The sequence below is a fragment of the Coffea arabica genome, chromosome 7c (assembly GCF_036785885.1).
Source record: "Coffea arabica cultivar ET-39 chromosome 7c, Coffea Arabica ET-39 HiFi, whole genome shotgun sequence".
NCBI classification, from domain to species: domain Eukaryota; kingdom Viridiplantae; phylum Streptophyta; class Magnoliopsida; order Gentianales; family Rubiaceae; genus Coffea; species Coffea arabica.
The window spans coordinates 5628876-5650614 of NC_092322.1; the positions used below are offsets into that span (position 1 = coordinate 5628876).

Consider the following 21739-nt stretch of genomic DNA (forward strand, 5'->3'; position numbering starts at 1 on the left):
TGATTCCCTTTTCATCACTTTAACACTTTATCTCAAATTGCGAAGGAATTATGTATAGTTTTTGACATTAGAGGAGGGTTATGAGAAAAATGCGCTAAACTACAAAGTACATAAGGGTAGGCATGTCAAAGAGTATGGTCTGAATTGGATCCCTTTGATCCAGATCCAAACCTATTTAATTTAGTTAGACCCATACTCAAATCCAGATCCAGACCCTTTTAGGTCTGAAAAAGTATGTTCATACCAAAACTCTTATGGATTTGGGTATTTAATGGATATCCATGGGTATTTTTTGAATATACTAAATTTAAAATGTAATTAAAATATATAGAGTTCATAAATAATATAAATACCATCTAATTTTTGTTTTCAAATAATAAAATTAACATTCAACAAGTTGAATGCAATATTGTGAACTCAAAAAAAGAATTATTATTGATTACTTTTATATATTTTCAAATATTCAACTGCATCCATATCCAATATTTCATTTGTTTGTATTTATCTTTTCTTATTTTCTTAAAAAAGTTTGTACCAATTACAATGACAACTAAAAGATTAGTTTTTAAAAAAGAAAAACAACCATAACATATATAAATATTTAGTCTTATTAAAGAAATATAATTTTGTACATCTTTTCTTATTTAAAGCTCAATATTGATAAATGTCTCACAATCTAGCACTAAAATAGTGAATAAGATAAAAGTCATTTGACTAAGAACCGATGACAAATAAATAATAGAATAAGAAAATTTATAAACACTTACTCATTTTTTTTATTCAATTCAATCATCAATAATCATTAATATTTCAACCATATCTAGAAGCAATTTGGCACGAGTTTCATCAATCACCTAACTACCAACAGTAAATGCAGATTCTGATGCCATAAAATCTTACTGTATTCGATCTAATAGCCATAAAATATTATATTATTTTATAAATTTACTAATATATATTATTTAATTAAATATACACGAGTCTGGATAAAATCTGGTATGGATTTGGATTTGAATATGGATTCTAGAAAACCAGACCCTATCTAAACCCATGACTTTCTCACAGGGTCTGGATTTGGGTAGGGTCTGAATTTGAGAAATTAAATCCAAATCGTATCCAAATATATTGGGTTTGGGTTGGACCAGTGTAAAACCCGACCCATTGACATGCCTACATAAAGGTAAATAAGTTTGAATTTCCCATTTTTTGAAAAAATAATTTTTTCATATACAATGATACAGTAATACATAAACAAAACAACTCCAAAAACACCACATTTATACAATATATCAAAAAGATTTCCAAATATACAAAAAAATCTACACCATTTTTTTCTCAAAAAGATCACCACTACCCACCCATCCCCTCCTTCCTCCTATTTCCTCTCCCTCTGTTTCCTCTCATCTCTTCTTCCTCCTTCCCTCCTCCCTTCCTCTTTTTTATCACACCCAGCGAGACCAGATAGGAGATGGGCAGGGTGTTGCGTGAAAGGGGAAGAGAGGAGAGGAGGGAAAGAAAAGGGAAGGAGAGGAAAGAGAGAAAGGAGGAAGAGAGAGAAGGGAGGGGGTGGCGGTGATGGTGGGAGTAGTGTTAATTTTTAGAATATACCTTAAAAATTTTTAAACTTTTAAAATACCTCAAAATATATCTCAAAAATACCTCCAAAATATTTATAATAAAAAATTTTCATATACATTGTTATAATAAAATATTTCAAAATCACTCTTAAAAATAGCTAATCCAAATGGAGCTATAATTTACCTTTTCCTTTTCGTTTTGTCCTTTGAGGTAATTAGTAGAACTTGATGAAAGATGCTCCTCCAAGAGTCTGATTATTTCTTTAAAAAAAAAAAAAGAAGAGAGAGTCTGACTATTAGTAAACTTGGTATAATCGTTTATATTAATATTAATATATATATATATATATATGGGTATAAAAATGTGCAAAGGACATGTACATTTATAGGGTAAGTTCCCTTTAATCATCCTGCGCTTTCCTACTAAGCCACAGGGGGAAATTACATAAGTAAAGAGATATACATAAGACAAGGAAGGTAAATCTGCATATTTCATAGCTTGCTTCAATAAGCATAAAACACCTGCCCCAAAATCCCTTTCGGCCTTTTCCGCGAGAAAGGAAAATCCAAATACTCTGCACCACAATTCTTTTTAAGGCGAGACGTGTACTAAAATGGGTTGGCTGTTGGAAAAAATTAAATCGCAAGACGCCTGCAAATTAGATGAGATCAAGACCTCAGTAACAACAATCGATAGTCCCTTGGTTTTTATTTGGCAATTATCGGACGACATCGAGTCCTCAGTACCCACACCCGATAGCCTATTGTTTAATCAGATGACATAGGTAATAAATACTTCAGTTCGACACCCGGTGGCATGGGACTGGGACTCGCAGAGTTGCATCCATAAATTCAAGAATTGAGGAAAGCAGAACCTTGTTGGCTGCTTGTTATCATCTCTGGAGCCATGTCTGAACCGCTCCCTCTTCCAGTTGCTGACCCTTCCTCTCAACTTCCTCCCCAACAACCACAACCAATTCTGCTACCACTACCCCCGGCGAACAACACACTTGAGCCCGCAGCTCAGTCGTCCAACAGTAAGATTTTTTTTTTTGTTTTGGTTTTTTAGGTTTTTTTTTTGTTCATGTGGGATAATGTAGCCTTGTTCTTGAGATGGTTTATTTGGGGCAAACAGAAGTGTAAAATTAAAATGCAACCTGAAAACAGTCAGGGTGCTGGGGAAAAGGGAAGAAAGCAAAAAAGATCTGAACTGTTTCTGACCTTGACTGGTTTTTCTCTGCAAAATGATGATTTGTTGGAGGTTTTGCATTTCGGCTTCTTCATAATGGCAATGATAAACAGCAGTTCCTTTAAAAAATGTTTTTTTGTCGGCTATATTAAGTGATAAGTGGGGTTTTTCCTTTATCGTCCACTTGGAGGGAAACCTCAAAATATTGAAGCTTGATGTCCATTAGTGTTTCCTTATGGAAATTTGATTAGTTTTGTTCTCTTTGCCAGGTATCGTATGTTGTAATATGTGTAGTTATCTTGAAGTGCTATAAGCTTTTTTTGAATCTTTAGAATGCTAGACCATGCTACATGAAGATCTTGGATTTCGAAAATTTGTTGAAATTAACCTTCAGTCAAAGCTTATTAGGAAAGCAAAACATGCTTACTAGGAAGCATTTGCGGGTGAAGTTAAGATTATCCGAATTTTCCAAATAATTTTTAACTTTTGTTGGAGAGTTGTATGCAATGCTTGCCCCTGATTAATTCAGCGTGCTTTTCCTCAATGGTTTAATGCAAAGTATGATATTCTTTAATAATTAATTCATTATTTCCATCATTTGAGTTTGAGATTGACCTGTTGTGTGCCTTCTTTTCTGATGCTCGAGATTTAATTTGAATATTTTGGTTATGATAAAACTTGGCTTATGGGTTAATGCCAGACTACCTTCACGATTAAGTATTAAAGCAAAATATAAGTTAATGATGGATCTTATTTGAGCAACTTTATAATGGTGTATTTTTTTATTTTGAATATTGTAGGTGGTGCAGAGCGGCTCATGTATAAAAACCGACTGCAAGAATACACACAAAAGTCTTCCTTACAGCTCCCTGTTTATACAACTATTAACGAAGGAGTTCAACATGCACCAAGGTTTAGAGCTACAGTTTTAGTAGATGGAATGTATTACACATCTCAAGGAAATTATCCAACTCGAAAGAGTGCAGAACAAGAAGCTGCTAAGATTGCTCTTGAAAATATTCAGCAAAAGATGAGGGATGATGGGTGTCCAATCATTCGTGAGGTGTGTTTTAGCATCCCTTGTACATTATTTCTCTATCATTTAGTTTAGGAATATTGATTAAAGCATGATGTCTTAGCCAATGAGTTATTTCCTGCTCATCTTGCATGAACTATCATGCAACTGTTACAAGTATAAAATGATTGATCAATTTCCACTAAAGTTCTAATAGTGACATAAGAGAATTTGATCTAGTCCAGCTGTTGTCTTGTCTATTTTCGTCATAGATACCTTAAAAAAGTGCAACTCTAATCTGTACAAGCTGGCCATTACCACAAGCTGTCAAAAGCATAGGATGCAACATTTCGTAGTCTCACGAGCCTGGGGCCTGGTTTGTTATAAAAGATATATGCCAGCTTCCTAAGTATTAAAGGCCTCTGTTAGCATACGATGTGCTCCATATTTTGTCAAGGAAATTTGACATCACCAGTTCTGCGTTGCTTAAGAAGATCTTATTTTAATGTGATTGTTACCGCTCCTCTGCCCAACCATCTTGCTCTATCCATTTATTTTAAACTGTTGGCCTCTTGGGATGGAACAAAAAATATTTTTGCAGTAAATTCAGGACGTTCTACATTTGTTAAGTTAATGATTGAAGCAAATCCTGATTCATTTGATTTTTATGAAGGGTAAACAACAAAGAAGCCCCCTGTGATAAACTTAATATACAGAAAAGCCCCCGGTGATTTCAAAACATACAAAACGACACCTCATGTTTTGAATTAAATTGTAAAGGTGACGGAATCCGTTAAACTTAACGTGGACGGACGAAATGACAAAAATGCCCTGATATAACTAAGCAAAAGACAACTCAACAAAATTATTTGTTTCATTTTCTAGAGAGAGAGAATTGGGGGCTAAAAGGTAGAATAGGTATATTTGTTAAAAATTAGGTATAAAAATTTTTTTTTAGGTTCCAATAAGTCATTTCCGTTAATTTTAACGGATTCCATCACCTTTACAATTTGGTTCAAAGCATGAGGTGTTGTTTTGTACATTTTGAAACTACGAGGGGGCTTTTCTGTATATTAGGTTTACTACAAGGGGCTTTTTTGTTATTTACCCTTTTATGAATGATATTGAGCTTACCATTTCAGATATCCTTTTAAATGTGCTTGTGTTAGTTGACTTACCTTGGAAGATGAGCAGATCATGCTTTTTTCTGGATTTAATCTGTAGGGGATTTTAGTTTGTCACGTACTGGAGATTAATCATGTACATTGTTTAGTTGAGTAAAATTATTAGCTTTTTTGGGATATTTCATGGTTTTTGAAAATCCTTAGAAGAAAGCAATAATGATGGCATGACTCATATTTATTGTGTAGTAAGAGAATTCTCTTGAATTTATTCATGAGCTGATACACATTTGGTTTCATCATTTATTTCTTGCTAAGTCAATGTGTTAATTAGTGCTTGCAGAGTTTTTGCCTTGCTTAAATTCCCGAAGCATGTCTCATCTACAAATTTGATCTAATGGTTGTTGTGATGGATGTAACCTGGCCTTTGTTTGTTGGTTGAAAGAATAAACAAATGATGTCCAATATATTTGAATTCTTTTTGTTGTGAATGATCTAGTATATTGCTCATGGTGTCAGTTTGATTGCTTTCCCTCTTTTTTTTTTTTTCAGGATACAACTTTTTGCAAGTCCATCCTGAATGAGTATGCTGTTAAGATGCATCAAGAGAAACCAGCGTATAATACAATTCAACCAGGAGGCTTGATTCCAGTTTTTGTATCTACATTAGTTTTCAATGGCGTTAGTTATACTGGAGATAAAGGTAGAAACAAGAAAGAGGCTGAACAATTGGCAGCACGAGCCATCATTCTTTCAATTTTAGGTACTTATTTACTTTTGTCTGAAATTATAAATTCTTCTGGTAATGTGTTTCTTATGCACATTGTTTGACTTCTTGGCCTATTCAGACTCTGCAGATTCTGCATCTGCCACATTGATGTCTGAGATAATCAAATCGAAGTCCAAGCTTTATGCAGCAGTAAACAAAATTAGGGATGCTAACAGCATTCACAGTGCAGTGAACTCTGTAAACACATGGGAGGACCCTGGTGTCCTGTTGAGCAAAGGAAAAGTTGCTCAAGTTGGTAAAACTACTGCCAGCTTTCCTAGCTTGGCTGAATCTGCCAAGACACATGCCACACATGTACCGTTTCATCCATTCAAAAAGCCTAAACTTGAAACCAGCACTGAGGTAGTTGCTCCTCCCATTGTATTTGTGCCTCCAGTGTTAGGACAGCCTCTGCATTCTTCAACTTCTGGGGTAAAACGGAATCGTAAAAACAAAAAGAAGGCTAAAGTAGGAGTGCAAATTGGTCCTCAGTAAGTAATACTGCCCAGTTAATCCTTCGCACTTTATCTTCATTACTCTCTTATAACCTTTGTATGTGGCGACACTGTCCTCTAAGAAATATACATTTATGCTTGGCATGTTCTTCTTTTGCATGTAATGAACTAAGTAGCTTCATCTGGTGCTTAAAATTTTTATGTTGCCCGAGACTTCTTTGTTGCTCTACTCAATCTACTTCGTTGACAATCAGAAGTTGCTAAGTGTCAGGTTTAAGTTACTTGTTGATCCTTTATTAGATGGGCATATGTATACTTTTTGCTCCCGTGGAATGTCTTTCATGAGAGAATATATGTTTTGCCTTGAAGCACTGCAGCCTGCTCACATGCATATGGAAGTCTTTGTGTCCCTTTAAAAGAGGAAATGAAGAAAAGTTGTTCAATTCAGCATGCTTTTCTTCTATTCATTTTCTCAGGCATGGCGAAGGGTCATAATATTTTTAGGGATCTTTGATAAATACTTATGCAGCGTAAGATTCAAAAGTTCAAGGCCTGTCAATTCACTTAATAGGTTTATAACTTAATGACTGAATCATTTTTCTGTCGCTGAATGTCAGAGTTCCTTCAACAGCTAGTATGAAGGAAGTATGAAGGAAAAGAAATGAATGGTATTCAATTCTGGACCATTGAAGGCAACCTTATGACTTGAGATATTGAAAAGTTAGAAAATGAAAGTGGCAATAGTTGCTTCGAGTGGCTTGTAATCCAGTATTTTGCGGCGCAATGCCCGCATGGATAACTTACTCTCTTTATGTGTTTGACATTCTTAATATATGTGAAGATATGATGATCCAAATATCTCATGATTGTCTTATTGCATGGGTAGACCTGTTTCTTCAGTTATGCTCGTGGATCTCTGATGGAGTCAGATCTCTATTTTTTGTCTTCAAGTTCATGATAAAGTTTTGTTCGTTTAATCAGCACATTCTTTATGAATACAGGATACCTGTTGCTGTAGGACCTCTGAATCAGATTCCCTCTTGTTCAGTGGCCCAATGAGAGGCTGGCAGTGCTTCTATTTAGGTGAGCCAAGATTTAAGGTCTCTCATGGAGTTGGATAATTCATTCATCATGCTCCTCCAATTTACTTTTTCTTGATCTTAACTGCAGGTTTTGTTGATGTATGGCGCCAAAACTAGGCTTTCTCCGGTTCAACATCGCTTGGAAGAGCTTTTTTCCTTTTCTTTACTTCGTAGTGATAGATCTACCTTAGTTCTCTTTCATGTTGGGACATGAAACTGTGTCATGTTAGACGAACATAATCTGTAGATTTGATATGTAAAACTGGTTTGCAGGGAAGTGGGGATATCAGTTATCTCTGTGTGTATAGGTCCTTGCATTAAATGGTATGCTTTTATGGATTTTCTGGTTGTGTTTAAATGGTTCAAATACCTATACTCTCCTCTTATTGTTCCCCTCTTATTCCCAGTTAAAAACAGCTCGAAATTTTCCTGTGCTGATTTTGACATCCTGTGTTCGTTTCTTTGTAATTTAACCTTTTTACTGGCCCTTTTATGCGTTCCTGCTGCGGTCAGAATCTTAAATAGTTAGCTGAGATCATATCAGAAAGGTATCTGATGAACCTGTCCACACACGCTGCGGCATGCACAAGGATGTCATTATATGTTGAACCCGATTGGCAAAGCTTTATCATTTTTCTTATTCTTTGTAGTAATTATTTTTACCTATTTTTGAGAATGTAGTCGAGAAGCGCTCTCCATCTTAAAATGTGAAAAAAAAAAAGGTCATATTCAGTCATGATCGATGCATGCATGTGGCTTTGACTATTAAGGTGTTTTACACAAATTTCGAGTCCCTCCGAAAACAATCGGGCATATGAAAAGATATTTTCTGAAAGAACTTGGTAATAGTATGAGAATTTCCCATTTCCTCTATGACCATCTTCATGTTTCTCCTGACCAATGTCTAGAAAAAAAAGATGACGTGACCACTTCTAAAATATCCAATGGGGATTCTTGACCTCAGAATTTGAGGTTCTATTAATGCAACAAGTTCTTAGCTGTTGTTAATAATCAATCACACTACTGATGTATATTGTCCTTGGATAAAAGCGAATGTGGGTGTTGAATGAACATGGGGGCCTGTGACCTGTGGGATTATGATATCAGTAACCTTTTTGCCTGTCGCGTATGGCTTGTGATTGTGAGCACAAGAAAGAAGGAACAACGAACCTCCTTGAGACAGGGAATTACTCTTACTCCCATGCCAGCTTTGATTATTCTCGTTCCCCATGGGAAAACAAACATTACTCATGTGGTTGGCAATCTTCATCGGGTTTGCAGAAGATACAGTAATACTGTACTTCCTTCCTTGCCGACTGTTGACGATGAGTTGAGCTAAGCAATCCAGAACCATTAATGCTCCACCCGGGTGTTCATCATATTGCTCCAATTAGATCAATCTCATCTATTTATCTCCTTACCAGTAGCCCTTTCGTCCAACTGAGGAAAAATTAATTTTCTTCTGAAGGCTTCCACAACTAATCTTAACTATTAGTTGCGCAGTTGTAACCGGCGAATTCTTGATATATGCAAATCAAGAACAACAAAAGTCTGTTTAATTCCGCATGGAATGTCAAATGATGGTAGCTTTTGATGTCTGATCAGAAAACTCCAAGAAGCCATACACCTTAGGGGATGTACAGATACTACTAATATACTGAAGTGTGTTGTTTATTTGAAGTACAACTGTTACCCTTTGTCAAAAGAGAAGCGTTGGACTGGTGCGATGCCAATCAGGAGCTGGTGCCTAAAATTTAACAAGAAAGTAAGCAATCCATGGCCAGCTTAACACCTATACAGAATGTAACAAGTAATATAAAATGACCAAGATCCACGTGCTTATGGCTCTCTGAAGTGAAGAGGAAAGCAGGAAGGAAAGCCCCCTCGAGAAAATTGGTAAGAGTCCAGGTTCTTGAAGGTGAGATATAGCTAAGTAAGAATGGCGAGGGAATCTTAGACGTGGGATGGCGAAAGATCCGCCGATGGTTTTGCTGATTTGCCCCTTTTATCTTCAGTACACTTTTAATTCTTTCTCCATCTGGCTAGGGAGTCTTCACCTCTGCCAGCTAACAATCCCCATACACTGATTGAATAAAAAATATTGCAAGTTCTATTGCATCTATGTACACTTAAGCCAAAGGTTTCTTGCTCCCATGACAATTAATTGGACTTCTTGAGCTTCATTCAACTAGTATCATTTGTTTAGGAATTTCTGCTGATAAAAATATCAGAAAAATCACTGCTATATAATAGAAGTAAGAACAAGTTTGAATTCCCACACCTAGCATCAGTAGTCTTCGCTGAAGCCGAGCTAGCAAGGGTACTAGCTCTTTCTGCTCATTTCATTTCCCTCTACCTATGGAACTTGTCAAAGACCATGCACCTAAAAAGTCTACTTTGTGCTTAATTCAGCCCCATCCACATTATGAAAATGATCAGTTTAGAGAAGTTTCACAGAATGCTTTCCCAGGGCTTAGCAGCTCAGATAAATCCACAGGAGTCCCCAGGAACTTTGGTGTGACTAGCCCTTCTTCACTTTCCAGTCCAAGCAGCACGAATTCTGATGGATTAGGATATCAACAAGGCATAAAAACTCTGCCTGAGGATGGGAATTCTGTGATCAACTTCAGAGGTGTTTATGGTGACTTCGCAAATGCGGGTGGATCTTTGCTCAGTTTTGATCATTCTCAGAACTCTTTTCCCGGAATAATTACTACCCAAGATGATTACTCAGTTTGGGAAGACAATTTGCACTTCACTTACCAGGACCAGCTGAATAATTCAAGGTGCAGTACCCCGAATCCCCGGCCGTTGGAGAATTCCAACAATAACCAATCCTCCAGCAGCTATGCATCCACAAGTAATGGGGTCCCATTTGGATGGCATAGCACAGAAGTCAATGCAAATGCCAGCAAGAATAATAGCATCCAGGATCTTGGAAGACAAGAGGCTTGCACGAGTGCTAAACGTCCCTATACGGTAGTTTCTCATGATCCCATCTATTTAGGACATCAATTTTTCCTTGAGACTGATCTCAATTATACTATTGGTTAATTAATTACAACTCAAGTTCTAAACTTAATCATACAACTGATGTTATATATTGCAGGAAGAGAGCACACAAGCATTGAAGAAGCAGTGCACATCTGTTACAAAGACTACGGCCCTCAAATCAAAGTCAACCCCATCAAAGGACCCACAAAGCGTTGCAGCCAAGGTTTGCTTCTTTGTAAAGTAGATCTAAATTTTAATCGATCCAAAGGAAATCTGCTTTTGAGTATAAAGTTGGAAAGAATGTTTGCGTTGCAGAATCGGAGAGAACGTATTAGCGAGAGGCTCAAGATACTACAGGATCTTGTCCCAAATGGCTCCAAGGTAAAAGCTTTTTGCATATTCTCTCTACTTGTTTTACGTAATACCATCCGAATCATTTTCTCAAGTGCATGCGCCAATAGAAACAAAGCCCATGCAGGAGTGAGCTTAGGAACTGTCCTTTGTTGTTTCTTTAATGTTTTTGCAGGTTGATTTAGTAACCATGTTAGAAAAGGCAATCAGTTATGTCAAGTTTCTTCAGTTGCAAGTGAAGGTCAGTTCTGATGATTTGCAATATATTTTGTTCAACATGTCCCATACTCCCCCAGCTCTGACAAAACTAGATGGACAATGTATTTTTAATTGACAAAATTTTACAACGCACCATGGTTTTTTTCCCAGGTTTTGGCTACAGATGAGTTTTGGCCAGCTCAAGGTGCAAAAGCTCCCGACCTCTCTCAAGTAAAAGAAGCCATAGACGCCATCCTTGCATCTCAAAGAGACAGGAACTCGAGCTCATCAAAGTGATATATAGTAGAATCTTCAAATTAATTGAGGAGAAGAAGATGATGAAGAAAAAGCAACCATAGATTTGAAGAATAACTCGTAAATCAACTGCAAGTTTTTCTCTTCCCTGATTCTGCAAGTAAATGACGCGGGGAAGAAATAAACATTTGTCTTTTAAACCCATGACCATGAGCTTCTTTTTCTAAATTCATCTTCTTTTCATTAGCTAATTCGCAATATATCCTGCAACCCAGTCGTAACATAAAACTCGACTGTAATTTGTGTCCAGTTATATATACCAAGGACGACGTACTAATGAATCTTCTTCTTCTAGCTTCTTTTTTTTTTTTTTTGTTGGGGGGGGGGGGGTAAATTCTTTTTTGTAATTTCTTGTTGTCCGCAGTAACGGGTCCTCAAAATTGTGATTGGACAGTAGTACTATATCTGAATACTGCATTGCTTTCCTTCCAATTTGGAGATTGTGGATAAATTCTGGTAATCGTTCTACAACATTGACCTGTGAAGGAAAATAGAAATGTGTGGTTCCCTGTAGAAATCATATACTGTACATCTTAGTCCTTTGAAAACATTAAAGTAACGCAAAAAAAAAAAAACCAACAGGAAAGGCAGAAGAAAGTTGGATGTGCTAGCTTCATGCAACCGTAGAACCCTCCTCGTTTCTCATTGATTTCGCACATATGGTTCAAATTTGATTTGCATTCGTGCATGTGTAATAGAAGAAAAAATCAAAATACAAATATAAAACACGATAACAAGGGTTTATTTTGCTGGATTGAATTTGTTTTTTCTTTTTCCTTTTGGGGAAAAAGAAAACCTCCAAATATATCCAAGTCAAGTGAGCTACTATTATTGGTTTTGGTTAATTTGGCTGCTCTTGCAAAAGGGTATTTTCTTCCAGGAATCACCGGAGTCGCTGGGACTATGGAAATGGGGACCACAGGGCACGTGTGAATTTATTTGTTTATTGGTAGGACGTGTAATCAATGCTCACATGGCTGATCACATGCCCATTCCCAGATAAAGTGGCGATGCATTCCCCAACTTACCACGCAATCAATTATGAGAGATCGAGAAAATTATGTGCTAAATTGTTTTTTTTTTTTTGACGTCTAAATTATTATTCTTAGGTCTTTCGTTTGCTTTTTCTTCAGATTGATTCAGTTTCCTCTTAATTCCCGGTTCTTTTATATGAACACGGGAATTTTTTTTTATTCTTTTTATCCAAAAAATTAGTACTAATAGTGAGTTGAGTGGCCTTCCGTGTGTAGCTCGGCTGGGACTAGTCGTCTGTAACATTACAGTAAGATCCCAGGTTCGACCCTCACGTGCTATCGTTATTGAGTATTTTTGAGACAAACCTCTACCCAACCTGAAGGGATTAGCCCCGGACATGGAAAAAAAAAATAATAATAAGTTGAGTGGTTTCTTACTCTTGATTTCAGGGGTACCTTGTAATCCGTTCCATGCAGGCAAGTTACTAAGAAATAGAACAACTATATATATATATATATGGATGAGATGATGTGTCTCCAGAGCAGCATTCCGGAATTATATGGTTGAGTATTTTATTATTTATTATTCCCATTATTGTATGGGCAATGATTGAGTGAGTGCATGTCTTGTCTTGTTGTATTGAGTACGCGAGTGCTTCGTACGAAACTACAATCGCTGAATGTGCATGTAATTTATATTCTTGATTCATCATCATGTAGTCCGAACTAATTTCAATCCTTTTACGGTAAACAGCACATATTATTTAAATGCAAAATTACTTAACGTAAAGGAAAGGGAAAAATTGATCATATCTTCTTGAAAAAGTATTATATTACTAGTATTATTCAAATGATTGAGCCTAGCAAGCCACTAAAAAAAAAAAAAAAAACAATTACTTCCTATCTTAGTTTGGATTTTGGAATGAAGACAAGCTGTGAAGAGTGTCTAGGCACGTACATGAGTGGACTTACTTTTGACTGTAAACGCATCCATGGGTAGAATGGAGACCTAGAAATTAGTTTTCTGTACTAATAATAATATGTCAACAATTTATGGGTTCATTTGGATTCCTTGTTTTTGCACCTGTTTTTGAAAAACTGTTTTTCACATTCCAAATGCTACAGTAAATGTGTATTTCAAAAACAATTTCAAAAACACCCATATCCAAACATTATATCAAAAACAACTCCAAATATACAAATTTAATATGTATATTTCAATTTATATTAATATAATATAAATTGAAATATATAAATTGAAATATGTAAATTGAATATATAAATTGAAATATACAAAATGAAAATTATATATTTATATGTTATATATGTTATATATTATATATTATATAAATATTTACATACATTAATATTATACATAATATAATATAATATACATAATATGTAATATTGTATACATAAATGTATAAATATTTATACATAATATATTATGTACATTATATTATAATATATACATTATTAATGTACTTTCATTATTATGTACATTATTGTGTATAATAATGTATAATAAAGTTATGTATAATATATAATATACATAATATGTAATAATGTATAAATGTATATTATGTATATTATATTATATATATACAATATTATGTATATTATACAAATTGCAAAATTTTATATTATATATTTATATATTATATAAATATTTATATAATGAAATATACAATAAATATTACAAATTGAAATATTATATAAACACCATATTTATTAATATTCAAATATTTATAATTAATATTAATGTATATTATATATATTAAATATTTATAAATAATATATTTATATATTCAAATTATATATAATTTATTTATTTAATGTATATGTTTATATATTTATAATATATTTATACAAAAAATATATATTATATAGATTATACATTTATATAAATGTACATTTATACATAATATATATATTTATGTATATTTATAATTTACATTTATATTATGTATTATATATAATATAATACATTTACACATTTATATTAATATACATTATATTAATTTTACATTTATACATAATATTAATACATTTATATATTTATATTAATTATATTAATACATTTATACATAATATTAATATATATTTATGATATATTAATTTATACATTTATATAATATTCATTTATAATTTATATATTTATAATAATATACACTTATACATTTCTAAATATATTTATATTATGTATTAGATATAATATAATACATTTATATATTTTTATATAAATATATAAATATATTTAATTATAAATGTATTATAAATGCATAAATATATATTTATATAAAATATAAAATTTATAATTTATAATTTATAATTTTTACATTTATATAATATTCATTTATAATTTATACATTTATAATAATATACATTTATAAATATATTTATATTATGTATTATGTATAATATAATACATTTATAATATATTGATATATTTTTATATAAATATATAAATATATTTATTTATAAATATTTATAAATGTATTATAAATGCATAAATGTATATAAATATAAAAATATATAAATTATAAATTATAAAATACTCAAAAATATGTTTTAAAAATACCTCTAAAAATAATCCAAAAAACATCTACAGTAAAAGTTTTTCATATAGTTTTTGAAAAACAACCCCAAAAACAACTAATCCAAACGGATTTGTATTTCAAAAACGAAATGCTACAGTATTGTTTTTGGAAAACAACCCCAAAAACAGCTAATCCAAACGGATATGTGCACTAACAATAAAAAGACAAGTTAGGCTACGAAGAAAGAAAGAACCCTCTTGCCTAGGCCTATGCAAGTCAATGAGGATGTGATGTGATGTGTCTAGTGCGTGGATTGAAGATTGTATTTAGCAAAATTTTTTGGAAGTTATTTGTTGTTTTTTTATTTTTATTTAAAAAAAACGTGTTTATGACGAAAAGAAATTTGTTTTTGAAAAAAAAAATTCCAACCCAAGCAGACTAAAAAATGTTTTCTGGTATATAGCTCATTTCTTAATGGCATTCCAAACTTTTCATGTGCGAGTGTCACTATCAATGCTTAAATTTATTTAGCAAAAAAATTTAACGAAATTAAACCTTCATTTGCAAGATTTTTGACTGTGAAATTTGAAACAAGCGTGCGTTCGGTATTCTGCAAGGCAATTTGGACTGATTCCACGTTTATTTTAAGCTGGTCACTGGATCAGACGGACGGAGTGGATGGCTTGCAAATTTATTAATGTCGGCCGCTACTTTACGGGCTTTTATTCCATTTGGTCCAATACAAATATCAGAAGTTGACCCACAAGCCTGACCCACTGGTTAAAGAAGGAACCCAATTTCAGCAATTTTCCCGTGCTTCCATTCTTGAAGTAGGATTTTTGAACTTGGTAACTTTTCACGGTTAAAAAAATTTAAAATGCTGAGTGAAGTCTCCGTAAGAAATAAAACTGGGCAGGTGCTTTTTCATCTTGTGTGATTAACAGGGTTTGACCAATATTCGTTACGATGAATTGACTATATGTATGTATACAACGAATAAATTTTGTTTGCTATAATAGAATGTCTTCTTCGCTAGTCAATTTTTGACGGTGCCATTATTGACATTTTCCTTCCTAATACGGTAGATATATACACATAGGTTGGCGGCCTTGTTGCAGTATATAATACCAAAGAAACCGTCATTTCTTCCATTGTGAACTAAAATATTTTAATTTCGCGATAACAACATTATCAAATACTGCCATATTTGGTACGACCAGAGACACAGAGGGAGAGAGAGTCCGTGAGAGAGATGGGATTGGAAGTTACGGAAGTAATCAGTGGATGGATGGAAGGAGAAATCAAGAGCTTCATCAAGGTATGGCTCCTAGTCATTGCATCACTAAGCTACTGTTACTCTGTCTCCAGAAATGTCCCAAAGGGACCATCCAGGCTCTTAACAACACTTCCTGTTGTATTTCTCAACCTTCTCCTCCCTCTCAACCTTCACACCTTGCATCTTGGAGTTTCAAGTGCTTTCTTCTTAGCTTGGCTTTGCAACTTCAAGCTCCTCATGTTTGCATTTGGCAAAGGCCCTTTATCAGATTCCTCCTTATCTCTTCCCCATTTTCTTGCCCTTGCTTGCCTCCCCATCAAAGCCCGTCATCAAAACAACCCTTCTACCAAAACCACCCAGAAAGGCCTGAAATCACTGTGGAATTATGGGATCAAACTTTTACTCATCCCTTTGTTCCTTAAAGCTTATGATTACGAGGACCATATCCACCCTAAGCTCACCTTGGTCGTATACGCTATCCACATCTACGTTGGTTTGGAAACTTTGCTCGCCATAGTTGGAGGTCTGGCTCGAGCCAGTCTGGGCATAGAACTTGAGCCACAATTCGACGAGCCATACCTGTCCACCTCGCTTCAAGACTTCTGGGGAAGGAGATGGAATATTATGGTGACACGTGCACTCCGTCCGTCAGTCTACCTGCCGGCACTTAATCTTTCTCAACGGCTCACGGGCCGAAAATGGGCCCCTCTACCAGCGATTTTGGCCACGTTTATTGCTTCTGCTGTGATGCACGAGTTGATTTTCTTTTACATGGGCCGAAGGTGGCCGACTTGGGAGATTTCCTGTTTTTTCCTGCTCCATGGGGTGTGCTTAGTGGTCGAGGTTGCACTGAAGAAGTACCGCGGCCTATCGGGCGAAAGAGGGTTGCCACGGATAATTGCGGCACCGTTGACCGTTGGATTCGTAATGGTTACAGGCTTTTGGCTATTTTTTCCGGAATTCTTACGGTCCAATGCGATGGTTAGAGCAAGTAGAGAGTACGAAGCGATGGGTGCCTTCTTTAGGGATTTTTATAGAGCTTTGTAGTGGCGCAAGTATCATTATATACACAACAAACACAAAAAACACGAATGCTTGTTGTGATAATAAACCTCAAAAATTTCAATTATATATTCCTGGCTTGTAGGTTGTAGTATAATTAATGAGTGTATTTGGATTGTAAGTTATTTGAAATATTTTTACTGTATCATTTTTTGTGATGTGATGTATATGAGATAAAAAGATAATTGAAAAGATAAAAAAGTGTATTAGAAATTATAATGATGATGTAAGCAAATATATTTGACCAAATAACTTATAATCCAAACACACTCAATATTCCTGGTATGATTGTTTGGATTGTGTTTTATTTTTCCAATTTTATTTGCTTACATCATCATTATAATTTTCAATACACCTTTTTATCTTGCTAATTATCTTTTTATCTCACACACATCATATCATAAAAAATGCTACAGTAAAAATATTTCAAATAAAACACAATCCAAACAAACCTGAGAGAGGTTTAAACTGGAATTTAAAAAAGCAACTGATGCATGCAGATGCAGCAGCTAGGGTTGTCTTGTCTTCTTACTCATAATTCATGAAGGTAAAAGTTTGATGTAATTGAGTTACACGTTGGATTAGTTACTGGTTTCGGGCTGTCAAAAGTAGATCTTTAGGGTGTGTCGTGTGAGTTGATTGACATGATTTATCCTGAGCCTTACCAAAAAAAAAAAAAAAAAAGTAGCTACTGTCAAATCAGGAACATAAAAGTAGGTACAATTATTAAGATTGTGCTTGCCTTCAGTCCACGGTTAATAATTTCTCAGCCAGGCACTAACTTGTTTGGACTAGACTTTTCTGTAGACAAATTTTTAGATTTTTGTAACCACATTTCTCAAACTTTTTTTTTTTTTTTTACTTTACATATATTTAGGGTGCGTTTGGATTGCAATTTTTTTAAAAAAAAATTACTACGTTTTTCATGAGAACATTTTTCAATCACCTTTTTATCTCATATATATCAAATCGCTATAGTAATTTTTATACAAAAAATCCAGAAAAATGCAATCCAAACAAATCGATACTACATGTATTTTTTATTATTGAAAGTTCAAAAAATAACAATTCAAATGAGAGCTGACTACGATAAACACAAATCAACTTTCGAAATGCTTTTCAACACAAATTCCAATACACTTTTCAAATTATTTAGCTTTCACAATCGCTTAATTAATTTAAATGGAAGAGCAATTGAAATATGAAGGATGTGCAAAATCTACAATCCTTGGTGCCTTATTTGGTCCTCGCTGTTGAGTGAAGTGCATTGAGCCCAATATACAGAGCCCAGTTGCTATGAGGCCGCCAATGCTCTACAGTTTATTGAACTGATAATGCTGAAATTTTGCAAATTTTAGAAATCAGAGTAGTCTTTCCTACACGGCCTCGATGCAAATTTTATTTATTGTCGAAGTTTAATTACAATTCAGGAGTCTCCCGTGCATGGCCTCAGTACAGAGTTGGCTTTTGTATTTGATTTTGCATGGGCTTTGCTGTTTTCTTCATTATTATTTTTTTACTCTGCTCTGGAACCTCTACAGCAGTGTGCAAAGACAACCCATGTCCATCTAATCTCCAATGACAAAAGCAATCGAGATTTGCATGGACCAGGGTGTTACAGAAAATCCCAACAAAAAAGATTAAAAGTTAAATTAAAAAAAGAGAGACGGATAAAAAGTGATATGTCTATTGAAAGGGAAATTTCCTCCCAAATGGAGGAAAGGTTGGCAAACAAAATCACTTGAAACTCAAGAAATGAATATTTTGTTCATACATCTTTAATTCCCCAAAAAAAAAAAAAAATATATATATATATATATATATATATATATTTTTTTTTGAGAGCTCTTCTCTTTTATTTTCTTTTTTTCCTTTTTCATTGTCATCATCGACACGTATTTTAATCTATTTTAGAGAGGGATGACCCTCCACAACAGGGTCACGAGAAATTTACATGAAATAAACTGCCAACGTACTCGTATGGATCTAATTGAAATTAAATTAAGTGATAACTTTGGGTGAGAGAAAATGTTTGAATCATTGACCTCTCTCGTCCCACAAAAGACAAGATGTGTGATGGTCAATTACTCTGTAGGTATAGACGAAACTTGTACCCTACACCGTGACACGTAGGAAGAACCAAAAGTTGGGCCCGCCTTCTTACAATTACCTTCCACCGTTATTCTTGTTTGCGATTACCTGATCAACATTAATCAGGTGCTAATAATTGTAGTTCCAAATGATACTAAGTAACCTCCAAATCTTTATGAAGAGGTCCCACTGGCCATGCCTAATTAATCAAGACCCCACATTGCTTTGGCCAAAGCCTGAAGCATGTAAAAACGAAAAGAACAGGGCATTCATTTCAGCATTTATAAATCTGTACCCCCTGTTAGATTTCTGTCAACCAATAGATCAAATCATGACTTAATTTTTCTCTTCTCTGAAAAGTACGTTTGTGGATTAAGGCTTCAAGCTCATTATTAGATTAGTAAAAATCATCCTCGCACAAGAAGTTAAGGACAGCAAGTACAACCGCACGTGTTACGAACTTTCATAGAGGAGAAAGGCCAACCTAAATATCTCAGCCAACAGGAAAGAAGGCCAGGCAAGGACAAACGTGTTTTGCCACCTGAGCACACCGAATTTACCCCATTTCCAGTCTTCAAATTTACCCTACGAAATTGGCAGATTGCCATTTTTTTTCTGAACTCATTTCTTAATCATCATATTTCCACCATACAAATATATCCTATCGTTATTATAGTACAAAATTTTCAAAGAAATGGCAATCCAAACAGGCTCAAGTATCAAAATCAAAAGCTAAATAACCAAAATTTTGTGCCCTGAATTTCAAGGAACCAATTACGCCGGTCCTCAATTAGCCTTAGAATGCATACGCATGCCGTTTTCCATCGCCGTCATGTTAAATGCCAGCAAAGACTGCGTTCTTCCCAATCGACCGACGGCGGCAATGAATGTCGGTCCAGATCCCAGAGTACGTATACGGTATCCTCCTTCAGCATTTATCCTATTTCAATTCCAGAAAGGAAATAGTGTATTGTTTGGTTTGCACCTTATTTGCGCAAATTGATTTATTGGAATCATCAATATATTTTTTAATCTCACGTATATCATATCAAAAGAGCGTTACAGTATTTTTTTTAAAACAAAAATTTATTCCAAATAATCTCCTATCAATAGAAAATTTAGATCAATCAACATTAAGAAATTTAATTTAAACCATCCCCGTTAAGACAGTGTTGTCTCATAAAATTGTTCAGAAACAATAAAAAGGAGATTGATTGAAATAATAACAGAGCAACTTATGAAAAGTTTGTTAATGCCGGAGGTTATTTGTTACTATATCTTAAAATCCAATGAGTAGGTTGAACTTTATAATTCGTACAAATTCTAAAAGCTTTGAAGAATAGCGCGCACACACACACAATACAACGAACCTCTCTCTCTTTTTTCTTTTTTTCGTGTTCTTAGGTAAGGGGATGCTTTCCTTGGGAAATAAAAACTAGTCGTCCGCTTTATGAATGAAAAGTTGGAATACTCGGGAACCATAAATTTGTGTATTACGCATTATAACTGGCAAATACTACATATCCGAGAAGTCAATTTATCACTTAAATTTAATAGATTCAAATTTTAATATGCGTTTGATAACAAAAACTTAAATATCTAAATTAATTAAGTAATATTTAATTTCTTAGGCAAATCTTATTCCAAAAAATAAGTAACAAACTATTCATTTATCAATAAATACGATATACGCTCAAATATATTTGATTTAATACTTAATCATTCAATAATTTAATAGATTTAGATTTTAAATTTCAGTTTTATCAAACACAACCTAACCTAAGTTGAACTTGATTTACTGATTCATTTGTAGAGTATGTAGTATAAAGAACAATAGTTCGTGTGTGTGAATCTCAAGATTAGTTTTCTTACATCGTTATCGACTATGCGTCACTACACCATGTGGCTATAAAATATACTGCATAGAATAGAAGCGGCAATCCATCATGTAACCATGACACATAGAGTACGAGTATTTTTCCATCATATAATTTGGATGCAGTATAAATTTGTTAGAGCTATAGTCTTCCGTATTTGGTACTTTCAAATTGTGCTTTGCATTTGTGCACATGCAATGGGAGAAAATGGATCAACACAAACTAGTTTGACCACATAGCTCGATATTATTGTTATTGAATTAGTTAGAGATTTAAATTTATCCGCGTAACATCCATGTAAAATTGAGTTTAGATGTGCAATTGCTTTTAAACGGGGCTTAGATGCATAATACGAGTTAACCTAATATCTACGAATTAAATAAGTTCGCACGATTTATCCATCTAAATCCATTCAAAATTTATTACATGTCTAAATCTACTTTTTACCGAGCAACACATTTGAACGGATAAATATAAATGAGTTGGGTTATGATTGACACTTTGATTATAACTACGCCTACGCAACTAGTAACACTTTTGAGTTAGTACGCAAGCAAGCAAGAAAAAGTATGGAGTAGCTGTTTCTTGGGTAGTGGCATCTCAGAAGACATAATAAAAGAGAAAGCAAACGAGCAAGAAAAAGTAGGATAATACACTACTAATTCACCAGCAGGACGCCTCCTGATCCACTTTAATAAAGGCGGGATCAATTTAAAACCGATCCCTGCCCGGCCCCAAGGCAGAGTAGCACACGAGGCCACAACCTTCCTAGCTGCCAATTGAAGCAAGGACAAAGGCAAGCAGTTGAAACACGAAAATCACCCTACCCCTGCGGCCATAGGGTACCCCACCT

At 34.3% G+C, this 21739-nt stretch overlaps 3 protein-coding genes across 3 annotated transcripts; all 3 read left to right on the top strand.

The window, feature by feature from the left end:
• Positions 1 to 2202: 2202 nt before the first annotated feature.
• On the top strand, positions 2203 to 7652 carry LOC113700015 (uncharacterized). Its single transcript, XM_027220413.2, has 6 exons — positions 2203 to 2614; positions 3567 to 3829; positions 5455 to 5665; positions 5751 to 6162; positions 7128 to 7209; positions 7297 to 7652. The coding sequence occupies exons 1-5, from the start codon at positions 2485 to 2487 to the stop codon at positions 7183 to 7185; spliced, it is 1074 nt and encodes a 357-aa protein (XP_027076214.2). The 5' UTR covers positions 2203 to 2484; the 3' UTR covers positions 7186 to 7209; positions 7297 to 7652.
• A 1741-nt stretch (positions 7653 to 9393) lies between these two features.
• LOC113701976 (putative transcription factor bHLH086) lies at positions 9394 to 11349 on the top strand. The gene is made up of 5 exons (XM_027222902.2): positions 9394 to 10187; positions 10318 to 10425; positions 10518 to 10583; positions 10729 to 10794; positions 10923 to 11349. Exons 1-5 carry the CDS (start codon positions 9567 to 9569, stop codon positions 11046 to 11048), a joined length of 987 nt encoding a protein of 328 aa, XP_027078703.1. The 5' UTR covers positions 9394 to 9566; the 3' UTR covers positions 11049 to 11349.
• Positions 11350 to 15723: 4374 nt separating this feature from the next.
• Positions 15724 to 17073, top strand: LOC113698575 (acyl-CoA--sterol O-acyltransferase 1-like). Its single transcript, XM_027218441.2, has one exon. The coding sequence runs from the start codon at positions 15833 to 15835 to the stop codon at positions 16901 to 16903; it is 1071 nt and encodes a 356-aa protein (XP_027074242.1). The 5' UTR covers positions 15724 to 15832; the 3' UTR covers positions 16904 to 17073.
• Positions 17074 to 21739: the final 4666 nt, after the last annotated feature.

Coding starts and splice junctions, on each gene's coding strand:
- LOC113698575 (XM_027218441.2), top strand. CDS start 15,833: ATGGGATTGGAAGTTACGGAAGTAATCAGTGGATGGATGGAAGGAGAA.
- LOC113701976 (XM_027222902.2), top strand. CDS start 9,567: ATGGAACTTGTCAAAGACCATGCACCTAAAAAGTCTACTTTGTGCTTA. Junction 10,426..10,517: donor CACAAAGCGTTGCAGCCAAG/GTTTGCTTCTTT, acceptor TTTGCGTTGCAG/AATCGGAGAGAACGTATTAG. Junction 10,584..10,728: donor TTGTCCCAAATGGCTCCAAG/GTAAAAGCTTTT, acceptor ATGTTTTTGCAG/GTTGATTTAGTAACCATGTT.
- LOC113700015 (XM_027220413.2), top strand. CDS start 2,485: ATGTCTGAACCGCTCCCTCTTCCAGTTGCTGACCCTTCCTCTCAACTT. Junction 3,830..5,454: donor GGTGTCCAATCATTCGTGAG/GTGTGTTTTAGC, acceptor TTTTTTTTTCAG/GATACAACTTTTTGCAAGTC. Junction 5,666..5,750: donor CATCATTCTTTCAATTTTAG/GTACTTATTTAC, acceptor TGGCCTATTCAG/ACTCTGCAGATTCTGCATCT.